The sequence below is a fragment of the Setaria italica genome, chromosome I (genome assembly GCF_000263155.2).
Source record: "Setaria italica strain Yugu1 chromosome I, Setaria_italica_v2.0, whole genome shotgun sequence".
NCBI classification, from domain to species: domain Eukaryota; kingdom Viridiplantae; phylum Streptophyta; class Magnoliopsida; order Poales; family Poaceae; genus Setaria; species Setaria italica.
The window spans coordinates 36,539,467-36,559,166 of record NC_028450.1 but is presented as its reverse complement, the minus strand read 5'-3'; the positions used below and the strand labels follow the sequence as shown (position 1 = coordinate 36,559,166).

Below are 19,700 nucleotides of genomic sequence, written 5' to 3'. Positions count from 1 at the left end.
AAGACTTCAAACATTCAACCAGGGAAGCACGACGCTCAGCAAAGTACTTGGTAAAATCTCTAGTAGTGGTTTTCCTAGAAACTTTATCAAAACGAGGATTATGAGCACGCTGAATGTACTCATCAAATGCCTCTGTCTTATTAAAGCCAAGAGGTAGATCAAGTCTACCAATTAAATGAAACAATCCTTACGAGCAACATCAGGTTTATATTCCCAATTATTGACCGAGCCATTAGAATTGAACTGAAGTCAAGACTGAACTAGAGTAGAATGATTTTGTTTAGCCAAGCATATCTTTGGTGTTGGAGCAAATGCCCAGTACCAGCACAAGAATGCCTAGTGAGAATAGAAGAATAGTGAATGCACTTGGCAGCATATCTCACCTTCTTACCGTTGGCACCTTCCTCAAACAACTCCTCAAAGTTGTTCCATGCAGCAGATCTCCGCTTGGTACCCTTGTGGACGCTGGTGCCAGTTGAGGTAGTTGGCGTCGAAGATGGGATAGAAGCTGGCATCGGAGTCGCAGACCCGCCTCCGGCAGCATCACTAGCAGAAGCACCAGTATCCACATTGATGGGAGTAGGGTCGGCCCTAGGGGGAGGAGGCAGGGTGTGCGGCCGTCCTAGGCCCCAAAATCCCAAGGGCCCCACCCCAGGTGTCAGGTGTGCTTATTGCCCAAATCGCAATTAGATCCAACTCCGTACTCTACCATCGCCCAAGGCCGCCACCGTGTTGTGGTGTCGTGCGCGTCGGCGACCTCAGGCTGTTCGACTGCGCCGGTATCCAGGTACGCTACTCGATCACTGTGTACGCGCATGCACATAGCCCCGACGATTGTTACCGAGCCGGGGCACGCGCTCCGTCGTCGTTTCCTGGAATCCTGGTCTTGACCAACCTGCGGTATGCGTGCATGCATGCAGTTGCACATAGTGAGTAACCACGAGGTGGTGTTCCTGAACGAGCGTGGAGAACCCCTGCGCGCTGCCGGTTCTCAGCTTGTGGCTTGCGGACCTTGCGGTTGGCACCAATTCACTTTTGTGATCAGGTGATTCGATTGCCAATTCCCCAATTCTCCATACCATTAATTATTAATTCACTATCACAAGTTATTTAATCTCAACTGCTTTATAACTATTGTATATTTAGAATAATTTCAGCACTATGGGATACCATGTCGTCTAGGAAATATGAATCAGGTAACAAGAAAAGGAAAAGAAAAAGATATGTGGATGAGTTGGTAGAATCATCGAGAGGAGTTATGGATAAATTTTGCAAGAGTAATCAGAGCCTTGAAAGTAACACGGGCGCTTCAACGAACCCAGATGAGTTGGCAATAGTTATTGTGGATGAACCAACTAATGGGAATCAGGAAGAAAATGTTAACATCAACGTCGATGATAACAATGTAAGTGACTCTGAGAACACAGTAAATGCATCAGGTGCACATGCACAGTCTGCTAGTGTTGATGAGCAACCAATTTACACTTAAGATATTTATGATCCAAAAAATTAGGTTAATCTTGATAATAAAGCAAGAGATATATTAGTCGAGAAAGGGCCTGCAAGAGAAAAAAATATCGAATTTCCTCTAGATGCTGCCTCAAGATATTTTTCATATGCTCATTATCCTAAAAATTTAAGCAATAGAGAGGTACATGATAGAAAATGGTTAGTTTATTCGAAGCATGTTGATAAAGTTTTTTGTTTTTGCTGTAAGATCTTCAAATCTGGCACTAGCAAGAGTCCTAGTTCTTTTGCAGGTGATGGGTTTAGAAAATAGTGTCGAGCATATTAGTAACATGAACAGTTGGAATGAATTGAGAGCTAGATTGTGGAAAAAGGAAACAATTGATAAAGAATTACAGCAGCAAATCACAAAGGAGAAAGAACGATTGAGGCAAGTTTTGTTAAGAATAACAACCATTATGAAATTTCTTGGTAAACGTATTTTGGCTTTCAGAGGAAGCAGTGAGCAGCTTTATAATGATAATAATGGTAATTTCTTAGCTTGTGCTGAGATGATTGCAGAATTTGACTTAGTAATGCAAGACCACCTTAGATGTATTCAGAACAAAGAAATTCAGTATCATTATCTTAGTCATAAAATTCAGAATGAGTTGATATCTCTTTTGGCTTCCGATATCACAAGTTTTATCATAAAGGTTGTTAAAGAGGCCAAGTATTTCTCCATTATCCTAGATTGTACCCCTGATGTCAGTCATCAAGAACAAATGACTTTATTAGTTCTATATGTTAATTTGTCTGATGTCAAGATAAAAATTGAGGAATACCTTTTGGAGTTCTTGAAGGTGGATGACACATCTGGTTTGGGACTTTTTAATGTATTGCTTGAATCTATGGAGTACTTTGGCCCAAATATTAGTGACATAAGGGGTCAAGGCTATGACAATGGTTCTAATATGAAAGGAAATCACCAAGGGGTATAAAAACGGTTAATTGATATCAATCCAAGAGCATTGCATATGTTATGTGTGTGCCATAGTCTAAATCTTACTCTTTGTGCTATGGCAAAATTTAGTGGGAAAGTTGTTTCATTTTTTGGAATTGTTCAATGCATATATGTATTATTTGTTGGTTCTACGAAAATGTGGAATGTTTTGCTTAAACATGTTCCTAGTTTAACTGTGAAATCATTGTCCAATACTCGTTGGGAGAGTCAAATCAAAAGTGTTACAACAATAAGATATCAAGCCACTGAGTTAAGATCTGCTTTGTGTGAGTTACATCATACTTATGAAATTTAACCTAAGGATAAAAATGATGCAAAAAAATTATTTGATGCACTTGGCAGCTTTGAGTTTCTACTTAGTATGGTTATCTGGTGTGATATTTTATTTGTTGTAAATAAAGTGAGCAAGAAGTTGCAATCATCAATAATGTGCATTGACTCTACTTTGAAGCAAATACAAGGTATAACACAATACTTTGAGAATTACAGAAATGAGGGATTTTTTTTCTAGTCTGATCACCACCAAAGGTATTGCAACAGAAATGGGTGTAGAGGCATCATTTCTAGAAAAACATCGTGCTACGAGGAAGAAACAGTTTGATGGAAGTAATTGCCAAGAAGAAATTCTTGAAGCTGAAAAGGCTTTTGAAGTTAAATATTTTTTTTATTTTGGTTGATATGACAATCACTTCTTTGAACAACAGATTTGAAGAACTCATGGTGTTTAAAGATATATTCGGATTTTTATTGAGCTCAAGCACTTTGAAGTTATTAAATGATAATGAACTTGACGAATGTTGTACTAAATTTGTAGAAACTTTTTCTTTTGATGGTTCATCTGATGTTGAGGTATATGATCTTATTTCTGAATTAAAGATTATGAAATTCACTTTGCCAAATGACGTAATGTCTGCTATGGATATTTTCGAGCATGTTAGAGATGTGGATTATTATCCTAATATTTCCATTCCTTACCGGCTCTATTTACTGTGCTTGTGACTATCGCATCGGCTGAAAGAAGCTTTTCAACGTTAAAGTTATTGAGGAACTATTTCAGGTCAACAATGACTCAGGAGATGTTAAATGGTTTGGCAACATTATGCATTGAGAAGAAATTGTTGGATGAGATTGACATCAACTCTATCATAAGTGACTTTGCATCGAGGAATGTTAGAAGAAATTTATAAGGTAATATGTATAAATAATTTGATATGAATATTGCTTTTAGATACATTTAATTATTTATTGGTAACATTTTATATATATTTATTATAATATTTATATTAAAGGACCTCGAGCTTTACTTTCGCCCCGGGCCTCCCAAATCTCAGGACCGACCCTGGATGGAAGCAGCAGAGCTACTGAAGATTGCTATAGCTCCGGCATCCAGGTCATCCTCGTCGTCGCCTGGCAGCCCACAAGCCCTGAAGTTGTCGTTGATGGTGTAGTTCTCGTCCATCACAATGACCTCGTGTGGCAGGCTGCAGCCCTCCGGCATTGATATCGTCGCCTCGGCAGCTCCGTCCCTCAACGGCGCGCGGCCCCCATGGAGACTTGGAAGAACAAGAAGGAATGAGAGGATCATAACTCAGACACCGTAGATCTACGACTACGAGAAAAACATTAGGATTCGGGATCAAGATCTAGGGTTAGGGTTACGGGTTACCTGCGCAGCCGGAGCCCAGAGCCGGAGAGGATGACGGGACGAGATGCCGGAGGGAAGACTGTGAGAGGACGAAGACTAACGGTGGCAAGCGAGACCTCCACCGCTTCGTGGCGCGGAGGACGAGACAAGAGAGCAGGACCGGGAAGGGGAGGAGGAGGAGCTGAGGACCCGAAGATCTCACCGTCACCGGAGACGAGAGGGAGAGAGGTGAGAGCGAGAGCGGCGGGCGGGGGGTGGCGACGGAAGAGCTGAAGTCGAGAGCGAGTCAACGAGAGGTAAGGGAGGGTGGAGGCCGCTGGAAGGAGATGGGGGACCGGAGGGTAGGGTTGCGAGGGGGAGGCTGTCAGCCGGGGAAGTTATATATGACTCTCTCGACTAGGCTGGCGCCGCCGACCGTTGGTTTACGAGTCAGCTACGAGCTGACCATGGTATGCGGGTTGGGCCGTGCCGCCCGTCATGCCGAGGTGCCGGCCCACGCCCTGCACGAGCCACCGGGTCGGGCTAGAGCCGGGCTAAAGAAGGGCTCCGTGCCGGGCTGCATGGTCAACTATACCTCGTATAAGTGCCGGCACCTGAGCACGCGCGCCTTCGCACTCGTCAACCTCTCCACTTTGCCTCCCCGGCTCGCATTCGCAACCCCTCCCGGCCTCCAGATCTCGATGCGGCGCCCCCGCTCCCCTGACACCCGACCACGCCACGCCACCATGTCCGCCTGCGACGACGACCACGCCTCGCTCCTCAGATCCCACGCGCCGTCGCCGCCCTGCCCCTCGCCGCGCGGGGCCGGGCCGCAGCAGCACCACCACGCCGACGTCGAGGCGGACGAGGCCACCGTCACCGCCTCTCCGAGGCGCGCCAGCGGCGGCGGCGGCGTGCGCGGCCTCCTGCGCCACCTCGAGCGCCGCATGTCAGCGCGCGGATCCGGAGCCGGGCGACGCCAGCACCAGCACGGCTACCAGCAGCTCGACTGCTCCGTGGTGGTCGAGCAGCCGTCGCAGCGGCAGCGGGAGAGGGCGGAGGCGGGGGAGGACGACGAGCTCGGGGACGGCGCGCCGCCCGAGTGGGCGCTGCTGCTCATCGGTTGCCTCCTCGGTCTCGCCACCGGCATCTGCGTCGCCGCGTTCAACCGCGGGGTGAGTCGGCGCTTTCTACTCCTAATTGGGATGCTGGACATTGCAGTCGGAGTAGTACACTTACTGTAAGTTGGTTTTGGTTGCTTAGTCGTTGGGTGGGTGTAACATTTTAGCCTACTTTTGGAATGTGTAACTGCTATGGAAAAGTTAGATGATCAGGTTCACGACATGCTGCAAATTTGGTTCCATTTATGTCTGCCCAACAAACATTTCCGTGCATCTCACCAGATAAGATTGCTTTTTTTACTTTAGTAGTAGTACAAAGAAACTAATGTGGAATTAAGTGACTGTTATGGCGACTGAAGTGATGGATCTCCAAACACAACAAATTTTGTTTAAAACCCTACCACGTCATGCTAATGTGGAATAATTATCTTATCTCTGACCCAAACACTTCAATTTGAAAATAGCCGATGCTTTGTGATTGCATCTTGAATAACTGATTCCATATACAGCTGCCTTAATGGCTTTGCTAGGTTCATGTCATCCATGAATGGGCATGGGCAGGTACTCCAAACGAAGGTGCAGCATGGCTCCGCCTGCAGAGGCTTGCAGATACCTGGCACAGGATACTGCTGATCCCGGTGACCGGAGGTGTGGTTGTAGGAATGATGCATGGGTTACTCGAGATATTTGAGCAGCTACAACTTGTGAAATCAGGGCAGAGGCAAGGAATCAACTTTCTTGGAGCCATCTTCCCAACCGTAAAGGCTGTCCAGGCTGCTGTTACTCTAGGGACTGGTTGTTCGTTGGGGCCTGAAGGTCCTAGTGTGGATATTGGCAAGTCGTGCGCTAATGCATGCTCAGAAATGATGGAGAATAACCGGGAAAGACGGATTGCCCTTGTTGCTGCTGGTGCTGCTGCTGGAATAGCTTCAGGTATAGTTTTCATTCAGTGACGGATCACAAAATTGCAGTGTAATGACCTGGTTGTTGGATATGGGGAAAGAGTTAGATGCTATTGACATGCCAACTTTTATTATTATTTTTATTTAAATCGCCTTTGATTATTCAACAACTATATTAAATATAGTAAACATAGCTTTGCAAGCATTGTAGCAAGAAACCCCCTAAAATGGAATAGCTAATGACCATCAGTCACAATCCCGTCCAATAGCCCTATCCCTCATTTTTGACTTTAATCTATGATTCAACTCCTTTTTTTTCGAAACAGGTTATCCCTACAAATGATTTCATCTTTTTTGTGATATAAATTTTGCTAATATACTGCTCCTGGTGTGTGGCTTTTCAGGCTTCAATGCAGCAGTTGCTGGGTGCTTCTTTGCCATTGAAACTGTATTGAGGCCCCTTAAAGCAGAAAATTCACCTCCATTTACGACTGCAATGATAATATTGGCATCTGTTGTATCATCTACTGTATCAAATGTTTTGCTTGGAGCAAGACCAGCTTTTATAGTGCCAGCATATGAGCTAAAATCTGCTGCCGGTAGCTCCTCTAATCCTTTCTTACAGTACTTTTCGCAGCTATTCTTTTTTTATGAAGCTGCGGGGCCACCCTTGCTAATTCCTTTTTTTTCTGTTGTCAATTCATCAAGCCCAAATATGTGATTCCATTGTTCAGGTTACGGGTATACCGTCAAGAAATGATTTTCTCATAAGTTTCAGGATTAACCTTTGCTGTAAAAAATTCAAGTTCCCTTCAGAAATCTTAATGTTCTGTGATGTTGACCTGGGTTTTGAAAACTGCATAATATTGTTCTCATATTTTCATTTGCATGTGAAAATGTGTTCTTTTAATGTTGTCCTAAATTCTTTATATCTTCAACTTGTCTGCAGAGTTACCCCTGTATCTCATCTTAGGAATGCTCTGTGGAGTGGTCAGTGTGGTATTTGACCGACTGGTAGCATGGTTTTCAAGGTTATTTGGGCGCATAAAGGAAAAGTTTAATTTCCCTATTATAGTGTACCCTGCTTTGGGTGGGCTGGGAGCAGGCCTCATAGCTCTGAAATATCCAGGGATTTTATACTGGGGTTTCACAAATGTTGAAGAAATATTGCATACTGGAAAAAGTGCTTCTGCTCCTGGTATATGGTTGTTAACTCAACTCGCAGCTGCAAAGGTGGTTGCAACTGCCCTCTGCAAGGGCTCTGGCCTCGTGGGAGGGCTATATGCTCCTAGCCTGATGATTGGGGCTGCTGTTGGAGCTGTATTTGGAGGATCAGCTGCTTATTTAATAAATTCAGCTATACCTGGTAATGCTGCTGTTGCACAGCCACAAGCTTATGCTCTGGTAAGTTTTGCAACCCTTTTTTCTTATTGCTATAATAATGTGCACTAACACTGATTTTCTGAATGTAGGTTGGAATGGCTGCTACACTAGCTTCAGTCTGTTCAGTCCCATTGACTTCAGTGTTGCTTCTCTTCGAGCTGACAAAGGATTACAGGATTTTGCTTCCTCTCATGGTAAGTGCTGACTGTTGATGTGGTCTTTCTATATTTTCGTTACACAAGGTACAAACATAATTTTTTTTAGTTATTTCTGGTACCATTTTTATATAGTTGACATATAGGTCATTTCATCTCCTATTGCATGTTCGAACTAATGCACATTCTATTTCCTGGCAATCTTGTACCAGGGAGCAGTTGGGTTGGCAATATGGGTTCCTTCTGTAGTAAATCAACCAAATGACAGTGAGCCTTCTGGTTTTAGAACACCCAGACGAGGTTATTCTTCAATTTCATCAGAAGACAGAAATGGTAGCTCGAAGCGAGCTGATGGTGCGGATGACCTTGAGCTCAGTATTATACAAAGTGATGTTAATAATTATGGAACTTATAATGAAGAAATGCTTCTGGATGATTTGAAGGTTTGTCAACTTTTGTTATGGCAGCTTTTACCCATATCCAGTTCTTGTTATCATATATAGCATGCTTAATTGACTTACTCTATAATGCTTGAGAAATGCAAGTTTGTAATTGTGCCATTATTTATGTTTTTATCTGTACCTTTTAATCAGGTCTCCCAGGCCATGTCAAGGATTTATGTCAAAGTGTTACCATCTGCAACAGTAACAGAAGCTTTTCAGCTATTGCATGACAATCAGCAAAATTGTGCCCTTGTTGTGGACACTGAAGATTTCCTTGAAGGAATTATTACATTAGGGGATATTAGGCGCATGGGATTTGAATTACATGGGGAAAGCTTCATTGATGGAGACTGCCCCAAGACTGATGTATGTCTACATGGTGAAAGAAAATTCTTCCATCCCATTGAAATACTGCTATGCTTTTCAAAAATATGGCTGGATCACTGCTTTTTCGTTCATAAGGAATGGATTTTTTTCACAACATAAAATCCTTAGAGCGTAGATTTGGGCTAAGGTCAGCAATCAATGAGCTATGTTACTTTTTGCAATGAGATCAACTCAGAGTAACCAATTAGTAACAGTAAATACGGCTATGGTAACAAGTAACAGATTAGCGTGTGCCCTTTTTACTTGGTTTAACTTTCAAAACACCAAGTTGAAAAGTTACTGAGATTTTGATGCCTAATATATGTGCATTCATCCTAGCTTCTAAAGATAAAGAAATAATTTTCACACTTTCTGATGGGAAAAATATATTAACTCAAAGGTTATTTGCAGAACTCACCCTCCATTTCATCATGTGTTACTCGAGGTTTCCAGTACCGGGGGAGTGAACGCGGATTGTTAACATGCTTTCCAGATACTGATTTGACCACTGCGAAAAATCTTATGGAGGCCAAAGGGATAAAGCAGCTGCCTGTAGTTAAGCGTGGTGTTGGCCATAGAACTGCAGGAAAGCGCAAGCCGATTGCCCTTCTACATTATGATTCTATTGGTTGCTGCTTGCGGTTAGTCATAAGCTTATATGCTCTCTCTTAATCCTTGCATTTTCTTTGTTTTATTGAACTTTGCTTAGTAGTACTACTCATGTAAGCTAATACAGTTAATTTCATTTGCTTGACAAGGGAGGAAGTCGAGAACTGGAAGACCATATGCCAAAGAATGGCTTGTTAATAACACAACTCTGATGATATTTATTCATTCGATTGTCAAGGGAGGAAACTGTGAACTGAATACCATATGTCAGAGAAAAGAAATGACCCCCCTTTTATAGCAAATGGGCACTGAAAAATTACAGTGCCCTATTATACCACAGCAGTAAGTGACTACTTCTAGAGTTCTAGACATCTCAGTTTAATGCAGATATGCATAGTAATACACCAGCAGTTTAACTTGTATCGTTTAGATGCCACTGTAATCTTATGGGAAGCTGCACAGGCAAAGCCTGACAAATTTTGCAAAGACTCCCTGTTACAGCCAGTGTCTTGTGGTATCCCTGCCCGTACCAATTATTTGTTCTTGTTACGGGTGGACTTTGTACTTCACACGGGAGAAGGATGAGGTATGGGTGTAGAGTAAGAAGACGGTACTTTTCACCCTCGTACTGCTGTAAATTGTAAGCTGCACCTGTATTACAGCTTGATCACACCTTTTTTTTGTCCGTGAACTATCATATGCTGTAGTATGGCGACACGAGAAACTGCTTGTGCAGTAGAATCTCGTCGCCGCTGTTGTAAGCTGAAAAACCACATTTTGTATAATTTACCGTCATCTTGTTTATCTCCTCTGATGAGTGATGAACCTCTTGCGAATCTTGTTTATCTTATATGACAAGACTGTATGCTTGTACTAAGTTGTTCATTGATATTGGCCAAAACCGGCCCGGCTGATGGTTAAAGTTTTACAACAGAGTTTAGGCTGTTTAGCTAATGATCACATGCATTGCCGAAGTAAATAGCAGGCACCGCCCATCGGTAACGCGCGGACGGCCAGGCTTGAACCGGCATCCCCACAGCCTGGCCTCTTCCCTTGCAGAGAGTGTGTAGCACTTCTCTCAGAAACTGCCAGCAACACAGCAGAACGAAAGCTTCAGACTGGATTTCCGCGACATGCTCATGCTGGAGAAGCCCGTTCTGAACTGCTTGCTCGACAGTCAAATTGGTGCTCTTGCAGTGACTGAGAAGCGCAGGGTAGCGTTCCGCGAGGGGGTCATCTCCATCCCACGCATGAACCACCAATTTGCACAACCTCGTGAAAAAGTTGGTCGTCTCCGTCTCAATGTCAATGGGCCGAGGGCAACCGAATTGAAGCAACAAAGCAAAGACACTCGCAACGAATCTGCTTGAGCAATTACACCCGTCGATCCTAAAGGGTGAAACTATAGCCGATCGCTCCTCCAGACGCGAAAAGCTGCTAAGATAGTGAAAATTAGAAACACGCACGCATGCATGCTGAAATCAACCCGGGGCTAACAGAGTCGGCAATGGCATCAACCCCACCAACGACTTGGGCGGTGAGAACGGTTATTACAGACCATCAGCGAGTCCATCGCCAACATCCCCGACGGCAGCACCAAGCGCTACACCCTCCAGCTGCTCAAGCCCGGCGTCGTGTTCCGCGAGGAGGTGTTCTTGAGCAAGAGCAAGCCCTTCGTCACCTTCATGTCCGACCCCGGCAACCCCGGCGTCATCGTCTGGAACGACACCGCCACCACCCCGGGCAAGGACGGCAAGCCCCTCGGCACCGTCGGCAGCGCCACCGTCACGGTGGAGTCCGACTACTTCATCGCCTCCGGCCTCGTCTTCAAGAACGACGTGCCGCTGCCGAAGCCGGGCGCTAAGAAGGCCCAGGCGCCGGCGCTGCGGGTGCAGGGAACCAAGGCGACCTTCTACAACGCCACCGTCATCGGCGGCCAGGTCGCGCTGTATGACCAGAAGGGCCTGCACTACTTCAAGAACTGCACCATCAAGGGCGCTGTTGCAGATACGACGCAAGCTAGCTAGCTCCACTGTGCAGGAATCCTGACAAAAGCTGGCTGCGCACATGCCCAGGAGGCGAAATTAGCTGATCAGCGCGCGCACGGGAAACAGAAACCGTTTTCCCAGGACGCAGCCATCAGCCCATCGATCACACAGCAAGAGTAGATCGAGGAACACCATGGCAGGAACAGATTGTTGAGCCCGCTCGACCTACGTGCAAAGTCCATGGCGTTTCCACGCTGCGTTTCCTTGCCGAGAAGCAAATAAACGAGCGAGGGGAGAACGTCAGGCAGTTACCACGGGCTCCTACTCACTCACGCGTGACCATCAGTTGCCATAATCTACGTACGACGACCTCCTTTGATTTCCAACGGCCGGCAGGGCCGGCTCTAGGGGGAGGGCAGGCCGTGCGACCGCCCGGGGCCCACGAAGCCGGGGGTCCATGACAGATAGTTAGTATATATAATTTGATTGGTGCATTTTGTTTCAGCCTTATTAAATAGCACGTGTAATAATTGCTGCCTGCCTTCCATCCGTGCTAAATTGGGCCTACCAAATTGCTTGCCAGGCCTGCCAAATACGCTTGGCCATGCCGCCGCGGATTCCGAATCAGAGCATCAAGCGATCAGAGCGAGCCAAGCCTGCCAAATTGAGTGTTGACGCCTGACGCCCTGACTCCGTATCTCCGACTCTCCGTATGCCTGCGTCGTATACGCTCCTGAGTCCCGACTCCATGCCGCCGCCCGACACCGATCCGATCGTCGCCTCATCGCGCGGGTCAGCGCCTCAGCGGGTGCAGAGGCGATCAGGCAAGCGCTGCGGCTCAACGTTTGGACTCTGGAGCGCCGAGCGCTGCGTTAGACCGTCAGGGCTGGATTGCCGAGCGCCGCTTCTGCCTTCTGGAGCAGTGGAGCACGTCTTGATCGCTTGGAGCACCGAGCACGTCAAAGGCGAGCGCTTCCATCTTTGTTTTCTTTTACGTCAATTTTGTTAAAAAGCAATTATCTAATTAATATTATTTTAGATCAACTATGTCATAAAAAAGATTAAATGGCTTGGCTATGTGCAGCATTGGAATGATGTTTTGGACGACATTAATCTTGATACCGTTATTGAAGTTTTTGCATCAAGAAATACCCGAAGTCGGTTTTTTACAAAGCACTGAAGCATTATATTTTTATTTGAGGTGATCATAATGGTTATTATTTTTAATTTTATATTTTATGAGCTATATATATTGCAAAATAATTTTTATTATTTGTACCGTATACTTAAGTTTCATATGAAAAATTAGTTCAACGAGCCCTTATTTTCATCCTTGCCGGGGGCCCTCGAAATTATAGAGCCGGCCCTGACGGCCGGCCGTTGGTTCAATCCAGTCCAGTAGTCTATTTGGAAACGAATTATTGGAGCCTTGCTTTGTCTTAACGTGTGGATGATTGTTAATTAACACAAGGAGTTTATCAGGGACTTTCCATTTGAAAGGACACATGCAGGAGACTGATCCATTTTATTAGAGGGCGTGACGCCAAGAGATGCTACGACGACTCGGATGGCGAGCGACGCCGACGCGACGTGCTGCCGAACCGGCGGCCGAGACTTTCTACGAGTTGCGACCTGAGGAAGAAAACGCCATGACGCAACGGGACAAGAGAGAAAATGATGGGAATATAATCAGGGCCGGCTCTAAGGGGAGGGCAGGCCGTGCGACCACCCAGGGCTCACGAAGCCGGAGGGCCGTGACCATATAGATAGTTAGAATATATAATTTGATTGGTGCATTTTGTTTCGGCCTTATTAAATAGCACGTGTAATAATTACTGCCTGCCTTCCATCCGTGCTAAATTGGGCCTACCAAATTACTTGCCAGGCCTGCCAAATACGCTTGGCCATGCCGCCGCGGATTCCGAATCAGAGCATCAGGCGATCAGAGCGAGCCAAGCCTGCCAAATTGCGTGCTGACGCCTAACGCCCTCACTCCATGTCTCCGACTCTCCGTATGCCTGCATCGTATACGCTCCTGAGTCCTGACTCCATGCCGCCGCCCGACACCAATCCGATCGTCGCCTCATCGCGCGGGTCAGCACCTCAGCGTGTGCAGAGGCGATCAGGCGAGCGCTACGTTTCAGCGTTTGGACTCTGGAGCGCCGAGCGCCGCGTCAAACCGTCAGGGCGTCAGGGTTGGATTGCCGAGCGCCGCTTCTGCCTTCTGGAGCAGTGGAGCACGTCTTGATCGCTTGGAGCACCGAGCACGTCAAAGGTGAGCGCTTCCATCTTTGTTTTCTTTTACGTCAATTTTGTTAAAAAGCAGTTATCTAATTAATATTATTTTAGATCAACTATGTCATAAAAAAGATTGAATGGCTTGGCTATGTGCAGCATTGCAAATGATGTTTTGGACGACATTAATCTTGATACCGTTATTGAAGTTTTTGCATCAAGAAATACCCGAAGTCGGTTTTTTACAAAGCACTGAAGCATTATATTTTTATTTGAGGTGATCATAATGGTTATTATTTTTAGTTTTTTTACACTATTTTTATGTTTTATGAGCTATATATATTGCAAAATAATTTTTATTATTTGTACCGTATACTTAAGTTTTCATATTAAAAATTAGTTCAACGAGCCCTTATTTTCATCCTTGCCCGGGGGCCCTCGAAATTATAGAGCCGGCCCTGAATATAATGTAGTTTACCGATGGCCTGATGGCGGCTATAACAAGCTAGCGGATGAGCCCGGGTCGTCCGCTGTCCTAAACCACACCTGTTCTCACTTGAAAGCCCTATTTTTAAGCACATTGACTTCACAAAAAACAGACTAATATAATCTATCATTATCTTTAACAAACATAATGCGTAATTACTGTATCGACGTCGATGATGACTAGAGGCTTGATCGTTTCATGATGAATACCTCAACTGCCGAACAGGAATAAAATCCTTTATTTGTAAGCAAAAAAAAAAAGGAAATGCCAAGTTGACGTAATAAACAAGTCGTTTATAGTGACAGAACTTTAAAGTCGCAATCTATCTATGCTATGTTTTGTAAGCAGCCAGATGATTAACAATCTGGTTCACAACAAACTAAGTTTTACAACACATGTGCGGCCAATTTGGCTTTATACTTTCCCCGCCAATTTTTTTTTGAAAATTTGACTTTGTGCTCAAGGAGTGAAATAATCACGTTAGCACAAACAGACGAAAATATATCACAAAAGACAAAATACTCAGCCATCGATTTATTTTGCTATAATAAATCATGTTGACAACATTAGAAAATGGACGTAATTTGCTTTAAATACCCCACCCCTTTGCTAGTTCGACTAACTATACATCCAAATTAACAATATCTATCATTATGAAAAATAATAAGCTGAAGTACATCATATACATACTTCTAAATTACCTACAACTATCATTATAAATATATAAGAAAAAATTAACTCAAAGTTTAAATCATGATGAATGGCACCATGCAAACCACACATGCATCCACACAAAAGGGGAACGATCTCCAAGGTTTATAACAAGAGAGATTTTAGAGTGATTGAAAAAAATAAGAGCTGTCCATCCCGAGAAATCGAACGGTGAAAATAACTAAAAAGAAGTACCAACATACAAAGATGTTCAATGGTGGTGGTTGAGGGAGGGTTGTAATTGTGACAAAAAAAAAACTAATGCGAGAGACAAATACTCGGTAGCCCAACTAGAGTAGTACAAATTTTTTTGAAAAATCAAAATTAATTAGACTCCAGTTTCTTAATGAATAGATTGGTAGTATATCATTTTTCTATATACCTCTATCTATTTCTAAATGCCTCAATTATTTTGTAACCGTATAACAGTTTGACTAATCCCTGTCTATACGCATTGCAACAAGACAATAATTCATCGTCTACTACAGTCCCAGAAAATGAAAGGCAACTTGAGAAATTTTTTTTGAAAGGCAACATCTTGCCTGTATACTGACTCTTGCAGTATATGTTTATATACAACAATCATTTTGCAGTCCTAAACTGGTCCAAATTAAATGTCTAAGGTTCTGTCCCTTGACTCTCTGAAGTCTGACGCTGTATGCTCCGAGCGCAAAGGTACAGTACGGTACACTGTCCGTGCAGGTAATAATGCGATTCCATTTGGTGTGATTCTTGTCCACAGTCGTAATCGCTAATCGTTTCCCCTGCTTTGATTGTTTCAGCTGCAGCTCCGTTGCCCGGCGCCGCCACGGTGCCGTTGCACCACCGCCATGGCCCGTGCTCGCCGTTGAACATCACTAAGATGCCAACCTTGGAGGAGAGGCTCCGGCGTGACCAGCTCCGGGCTGCCTACATCCAACGGAAGTTCTCTGGCGCCAAGGCCGGCGCCGGCGACGTCCAGCAGCACTCGGACCTTACTGTGCCGACCACGCTGGGTTTTTTCCTGCACACGTTGGAGTACGTGATCACCGTCGGCATCGGCTCGCCGGCCGTGACCCAGACCATGCTCATCGACTCCGGCAGCGACGTGCCATGGGTGCAGTGCAAACCGTGCTCGCAGTGCCACCCCCAGGTGGACCCGCTCTTCGACCCCAGCGCGTCGAGCACCTACTCCCCGTTCTCTTGCACCTCTGACACTTGCGTGCAGCTCGGCGTGGAGGGAAACGGATGATCGAGCTCCCAGCAGTGCCAGTACATTGTCAGGTACGGCGATGGCTCCAGCACGACGGGGACCTACAGCTCCGACACGCTCGTGCTGGGCTCCAACACCGTCACCAACTTCCAGTTCGGGTGCAACCAGGTGGAGTCGGGCTTCGACGACCAAACCGCCAGGCTCAGATTGTCGTGCTTTCTTTGTACTAATATCTGGACGCAGACGGCGGGGACGTTCGGCAAGGCCTTCTCCTACTGCCTCCCGCGGACTTCGACCTCTTCCGGGTTCCTCACGCTCGGTGCTGGAACTGGAAGCTCGGGCTTCGTCAAGACGCCGATGCTCAGGATGAGGCAGGTCCCAACGTTCTACGGCGTGCGCCTTCAGGCCATCAGGGTGGGCGGGAGGCAGCTCAACATACCCACCTCGGTCTTCTCCGCCGGGTCGGTCATGGACTCCGGCACGGTCATCACGCGCTTGCCGCCGACGGCCTACTCGGCGCTGTCGTCGGCGTTCAAGGCCGGGATGAAGAAGTACAAGGCGGCACCGCCCAGCGGCCTCCTCGACACGTGCTTCGACTTCAGTGGCCAGTCCACAATCAGCATGCCGGCCGTCGCGCTGGTGTTCTCCGGGGGCGCAGTCGTCGACCTCGTCGGAGAAGGGATCATTCTGGGCAACTGCCTCGCCTTCGCGGCCACCAGCGACGACAGCGCCTTGGGCATCATCGGCAACGTGCAGCAGCGAACGTTCGAGGTGCTGTACGACGTCAGCGGGGGCGCTGTGGGCTTCAGGGCTGGGGCGTGCTGATCGGCGGTGCCCACGAGGGCGTTGACGCAAATGACACTGCGGGGAGGAAGCTACATAGCAGGCTTCTCTCGAGGTGCTTGTGGCTGCCATCAACTATAGTACTTCGATTTTAATCATTCTGCTGTGATTGAAACATGATGCGAGTGTGCGAACAACCAACCAAAAGAAAATTGTATTTTTCTCCTGATTGTTTATGAATAAAGTTTAATATATTATGTTGCCTTTCTCAATAATTGAGCTGATTTATTTATGATGATTATGTCTAGTCCATCAAACCGTGTCTCCGCACGGGCTAGTAATTTTGAGAAATATAAGTATTAAAAATTTATAAATAAAATACAACACGTAGCTAATAAAAAATTATTACCTTCCTCTCTCATTTGTTAAAATTTTTGACACAATATTATATAGATATGTACTTATCTTTATCCATTGTGATAGGATTTAGCTAGCAACTAATAGTCTACACTTTTTCATCCATTATGTGTTTAGTTGAATCCTTAGTTTGACTATGTATTTGACATGAAAATTTGCATTGCCGTTGCTTCATGCATATACAGGTATACACGTATAAATGGTGACACACATCATACATTGCTACCTAGTATTTTTCTTTATTAGCATTGGTAGAAAATTGGCAATTTAGAAGAATATATTATTTCATTATTTGGGGTGTTTTATTATCAAATATATGCAGATTTAAGATACTTTAGATTATTTCTAGTAATAACATAGGTGAGTACTTTAAACTCCCAATTCCCAAACAAATAAAAAACCTATCTCTAAACTACAACTCGGATATGGGCCGAAACCAACCAGCCCACGGTCTAACTCTCCCCCCCCCCCCCCCCTTCTTTTCTTCCGGCCCAGCCCAGCATTCGACTCGGCCCGTCATGCTTCCCTCCCCACGCCAACGGTAAAGACACTTCTTGTGGTGTTTTAGAAAATGTCAAGTACAATGCCTCAAAAATAAAAGAGAAAATGTCAAGTACAGAGGCAGAGTTTTTTTTTTTGTAAAACACCAATACAAGATTATGTACATAGACTTTTACTTGGACCTTATATCTCATAAAGACACTCGATACACGGAGTGAACTACCTCAACAAATATAGTGCAATTAGCAATATCTGATGTATGCATGTATACCTGTGCCTGCATGAGGTTGAGTTGGAGAATTGGTATGTACGGAAGTAAACACATTTTTTTCAATATATTGCTAGTGCAGCAAACAAATAGAGACATACCATGTGTTATGTCTTTGTGAATTGTCTCATGGAACTTAAAGACATTTGTCGTTAAGTAGTGTTTCTAAATGCTCGCTTGCGCTATAGGAGTATTTTTCTTTTGGAACCCACTATTTATGAGTTCTTTTAATATGTATGAGTATTTATGTGTCGGTTGTCGTTTCCGGCGTCTACAATGATGGTAAAAGAAGTTTCAAGTGTCTTGCTATGAGCTACTCGTACACCCCAAATTATAAATTATTTTAGCTTTTTAAGATTCATACCTTTTGCTATGCACATAAATATATTATATGTCTAGATATATAACAAAATCTATTAGTCAAAAAAACTAAATTAATCTATAATTTAAAATGGAGGGAAACATATGCTCCCACGAACTGCTGCTTCTTTTTGTTTACTGCAGCTAATACATACTCTCTCCGTCCCAAAAAAGAATGAATTTATGGAATTTTTCAAACAGATTAGGGGTGAATGAAAAAGACGCATGCACCCTTAGTTAGTTCAGTTTAATATAGAAAATGGAGAAAATATGTTTCCATTTAATCATGCATGCACGAGGTCAACACACCAAATTATCCATACATAAGATTTAAATCCTAAACATCATTCTTTTTTGATAAATTTTGAATGCTAAAACATTGTTCTTTTTTTACGGGGAGCACAGTCATTCATATATATGTGGTCGAATTTCCAACCTCTTTGGAGAATGGACCATGGATGTTCAACAAACAACTACAACATCCATCCGGATCATCCCCCTCAAAAATGCATTAAAAAAATAAAAAGCAACCGCTCATCTTTCTCGTGGGACTCAAGTCCACGATGACTTTGGTGCGCGTCATATCGCCACACAGTCCAAGTCCAATCTTACGGAGAGCAGCAGAGCCGCCGCTATCAAAAGAACACATCAAAGTGGGTCCACGCGCCCCTCCTAACACTGCACTATCAACGAACGAAAAGCACGCCGAATCAGCCGGAACGTGTCAAGTGTCAACGCGTTTACGTCTCTGATTAGCCCCTTCCATTCCACCAACAACGAAACAACTTTCTTTCACCGACGACGTGACCCATCCTGTATAGGTCCCGTTTGGTAGAGCTTTGACTTCTCATAAAATGACTTCGGCTTCGGCTCCTTCGGTGGAGTGACTTTTTAGTAAAGCTCAAGCCATTTTGCAAAACGTTCGGTAAAACGGCTTCTCAATGGCAATATATGTAATTTTATGATCACTTAATGCTTGGAGAGAGAGGAGAAGCCGGTGAAGCCACTTTTTTCGGCTTCTCCTCTCTAGTGTAAGCCGTTTTGCGGCTTCTCCCCGGCTTTGGTGGTGAAGCCGTTTTGAAATTGGTCCTTTGGTAGGGCTTCACCAAAAGCTGTTGGAGAAGCACTTTGAGAAGCCCTACCAAACGGGGCCTAAGTCTGTATGTGCTATCATGTACTATGCATGTATCTATATACTCTCGAACGTGTACGTACACGAGTACACGCATACCCTGTACTACTACTAGTTTGCAATCAGAAGCTAGTTAATCGACGAGGGAGCGGATGGATCAGCAGGAGCCGGGCTTGAACCCGACGGACTCGCCGTCGATGCGCACCTCGAACGACCGCTGCTGCACGTTCCCGAGGATGGCCATGCCACCGTCGCTGCCGCTGGGCGCGAACGCGAGGCACCCGAACGACAGGATCCCGTCGGCGCCCAGCGTCAGGGTGGCGCCGCTGCTGAACGTGAGCGCCACGTTGGGCAGCGTCACGCTGCCGTACCCGGCGAAGTTGTAGCACGTGTCTAGGATCCCGTTCGGCGGCGCCGCCGGGTACCCGTACGCCGCCATGCCGCTCCAGAACGCCGACCGCAGCGCGCGTACGCCGACAGGGCAGCCGGGTCACACGTGCCCGTGTCACACCGTCCTGCCCGCGAACGCTGATCCCGGCACGCTCAGCGCCTG

General features: G+C 45.4%; 3 protein-coding genes and 1 pseudogene across 7 annotated transcripts in view; 3 read left to right on the top strand and 1 right to left on the bottom strand.

Moving 5' to 3' along the window:
* The first annotated feature begins 4,738 nt into the window (after positions 1 to 4,738).
* On the top strand, positions 4,739 to 9,909 carry LOC101759915 (chloride channel protein CLC-f). Of its 5 annotated transcripts, XR_001164504.2 has the most exons (10): positions 4,739 to 5,269; positions 5,746 to 6,148; positions 6,522 to 6,716; positions 7,067 to 7,521; positions 7,590 to 7,694; positions 7,868 to 8,098; positions 8,249 to 8,464; positions 8,876 to 9,105; positions 9,223 to 9,415; positions 9,504 to 9,909. XR_001164504.2 is itself a non-coding variant. In XM_004953659.2 (9 exons), the coding sequence occupies exons 1-9, from the start codon at positions 4,796 to 4,798 to the stop codon at positions 9,269 to 9,271; spliced, it is 2,358 nt and encodes a 785-aa protein (XP_004953716.1). In that variant the 5' UTR covers positions 4,739 to 4,795; the 3' UTR covers positions 9,272 to 9,909. The 5 variants fall into 5 exon arrangements, 4 of the variants coding, with proteins under 4 accessions (XP_004953716.1, XP_004953717.1, XP_004953719.1 ...); XM_004953659.2 differs by having other exon boundaries at positions 9,223 to 9,909; XM_004953660.3 differs by having other exon boundaries at positions 8,249 to 8,477; positions 8,958 to 9,105; positions 9,223 to 9,909.
* A 297-nt stretch (positions 9,910 to 10,206) lies between these two features.
* LOC111258066 (pectinesterase QRT1-like) lies at positions 10,207 to 11,100 on the top strand. Its single transcript, XM_022828800.1, has 2 exons — positions 10,207 to 10,356; positions 10,630 to 11,100. Exons 1-2 carry the CDS (start codon positions 10,207 to 10,209, stop codon positions 11,098 to 11,100), a joined length of 621 nt encoding a protein of 206 aa, XP_022684535.1.
* Positions 11,101 to 15,122: 4,022 nt separating this feature from the next.
* Positions 15,123 to 16,741, top strand: LOC101782341 (annotated as a pseudogene).
* Positions 16,742 to 19,652: 2,911 nt separating this feature from the next.
* LOC101781939 overlaps positions 19,653 to 19,700 on the bottom strand; it is a 1,013-nt gene continuing 965 nt past the window's right edge. Inside the window, exon 3 of the mRNA XM_004955118.2 lies at positions 19,653 to 19,697. Coding sequence (XP_004955175.1) covers positions 19,653 to 19,697 — 45 coding nt within the window. The remainder of the gene's footprint in view (positions 19,698 to 19,700) is intronic.

Coding starts and splice junctions, on each gene's coding strand:
- LOC101759915 (XM_004953659.2), top strand. CDS start 4,796: ATGCGGCGCCCCCGCTCCCCTGACACCCGACCACGCCACGCCACCATG. Junction 5,270..5,745: donor TCGCCGCGTTCAACCGCGGG/GTGAGTCGGCGC, acceptor TGGCTTTGCTAG/GTTCATGTCATCCATGAATG. Junction 9,106..9,222: donor TCTATTGGTTGCTGCTTGCG/GTTAGTCATAAG, acceptor TTGCTTGACAAG/GGAGGAAGTCGAGAACTGGA.
- LOC111258066 (XM_022828800.1), top strand. CDS start 10,207: ATGCTCATGCTGGAGAAGCCCGTTCTGAACTGCTTGCTCGACAGTCAA. Junction 10,357..10,629: donor TTGCACAACCTCGTGAAAAA/GTTGGTCGTCTC, acceptor CGGTTATTACAG/ACCATCAGCGAGTCCATCGC.